Source organism: Corapipo altera, unplaced genomic scaffold, assembly GCF_003945725.1.
Source record: "Corapipo altera isolate COAL_440 unplaced genomic scaffold, ASM394572v1 56142, whole genome shotgun sequence".
Taxonomy (NCBI): domain Eukaryota; kingdom Metazoa; phylum Chordata; class Aves; order Passeriformes; family Pipridae; genus Corapipo; species Corapipo altera.
In genome coordinates this window covers 86-1,731 of record NW_020889100.1, presented here as the reverse complement: position 1 = coordinate 1,731, position 1,646 = coordinate 86, and the positions used below count along the sequence as shown (strand labels likewise).

The following is a 1,646-nucleotide window of genomic DNA, read 5'->3' as shown; positions in this document are numbered from 1 at the left end:
CCAGGGGTGCAGAGAGGTGTCCCCAGAGCGGGGACGGGTGTCACCAGGGGAGGGGACAGAGCGGGGACGGGTGACACCAGGGGTGCAGACGGGTGTCCCAGGTGCGGGGACGGGTGTCACCAGGGGAGGGGACAGGGGGCCGGGAGGGATGTCCCCAGGAGAGGAACCGGTGTCCCCAGGACAGGGACGGGTGTCCCCAGATGTGGGAGGGGACAGGGGACCGGGAGAGATGTCCCCAGGAGGGGGGCAGGTGTCCCCAGGAGGGGGACAGGTGTCACCAGGGGAGGGGACAGGGGGCCGGGAGGGATGTCCCCAGGAGAGGAATCGGTGCCCCCAGGAGAGGGACACGGGTGTCCCCAGGGGTGAGGGACAGGGGGCCGGGAGGGAGGTCCCCAAGGGTGTCACCAAGGGTGCAGACGGGTGTCCCCAGGGCAGGGACAGGGGGCGGGGCCGGGTGTCCCCTTTGGCAGGGCCGGGTGTCACCGGGGGTGTCCCCAGGGCAGGGACAGGAGGAGGGGAGAAGTGTCCCCAGATTTAGGGACAGGAGTGTCCCCAGGGGCACGGAGGGGTGTCCCCAGGACAGGGACGGATGTCCCCAGGGGTGTCCCTGTCTCTGGGGCGGGTGTCCCCAGATTTAGGGACAGGTATCCGCAGGGCGGGGAGGGATGTCCCTGCGGTGCCCCCCCTCTGTCCCGGCTGTCCCAGCGTAGGGAGGGATGTCCCCGCGGTGTCCCCGCGGTGTCCCCGCGGTGTCCCCGGCTGTCACGCACCGTCGCGGGACATGCCGAGGCGGAGGCACTTCTGCAGGCGGCAGTGCTGGCAGCGGTTGCGGGTGGCGCGGTCGATGGGACAGTTCTGCTGGCGGCTGCACGCGTAGCTCGGGCCGCCCTTCTGGCTGCGCCGGAAGAACCCCTGCGAGGGGGGAGGCGCCCCATGGCACCCCCGTGTCACCCCATGGCACCCCATGGCATGCCATGGCATCCCGTGTCACCCCATGGCATCCCATGGCACCCCATGGCACCCCCGTGTCACCCCATGGCATCCCATGGCACCCCATGGCACCCCGTGGCACCCCATGGCATCCCATGGCACCTCATGGCACCCCATGGCATCCCATGGCATCCCGTGTCACCCCATGGCACCCCTGTGTCACCCCATGGCATCCCCATGGCACCCCATGGCACCGTGATGGCACCCCCGTGTCACCCCATGGTACCCTGTGTCACCCCGTCCCTCCTGTGTCCCCCCATGTCCCCCCCATGTGCCCCTGTGTCCCCCGTGTCCTCCCATCCCTCCCATGTCTCCCCCCATGTCCCCTTATGTCCCCCCCCAATGTCCCCCACGTCCCCCATGTCCCCTCAGCCCCACCCCATCACCCCCATGGCCCCCATGGCCCCCCCTTGTCACCTCATGTCCCTCATGACCCCCCAAATGCCCCCATGTCCCCCTCGTCCCCCTGTATCCTCCCATATCCTCCTGTGTCCCCTCCATGTCTCCCCATGTCCCCCATGTCACCCCCACAGCCCCATGTCCCCTCAGCACCCCCCACATCACCCCCGTGTCCCCCCACACCCCTCATGTCCCCCATGATCCCCCAAATGCCCCCGTGTCCCCCTCGTCCCCCTGCCCCCCGTGTCCCCCCATGT

At 69.8% G+C, this 1,646-nt stretch overlaps 1 protein-coding gene across 1 annotated transcript in view; it reads right to left on the bottom strand.

Annotated features, from left to right (window-relative positions):
* Window positions 1–912, bottom strand: part of LOC113942150 (nuclear receptor ROR-gamma-like) — a gene marked incomplete at both ends in the record, with an annotated part of 1,475 nt that extends 563 nt beyond the window's left edge. The window contains one exon of the mRNA XM_027633291.1: window positions 771–912. Coding sequence (XP_027489092.1) covers window positions 771–912 — 142 coding nt within the window. The remainder of the gene's footprint in view (window positions 1–770) is intronic.
* Between the last annotated feature and the right edge of the window lie 734 nt (window positions 913–1,646).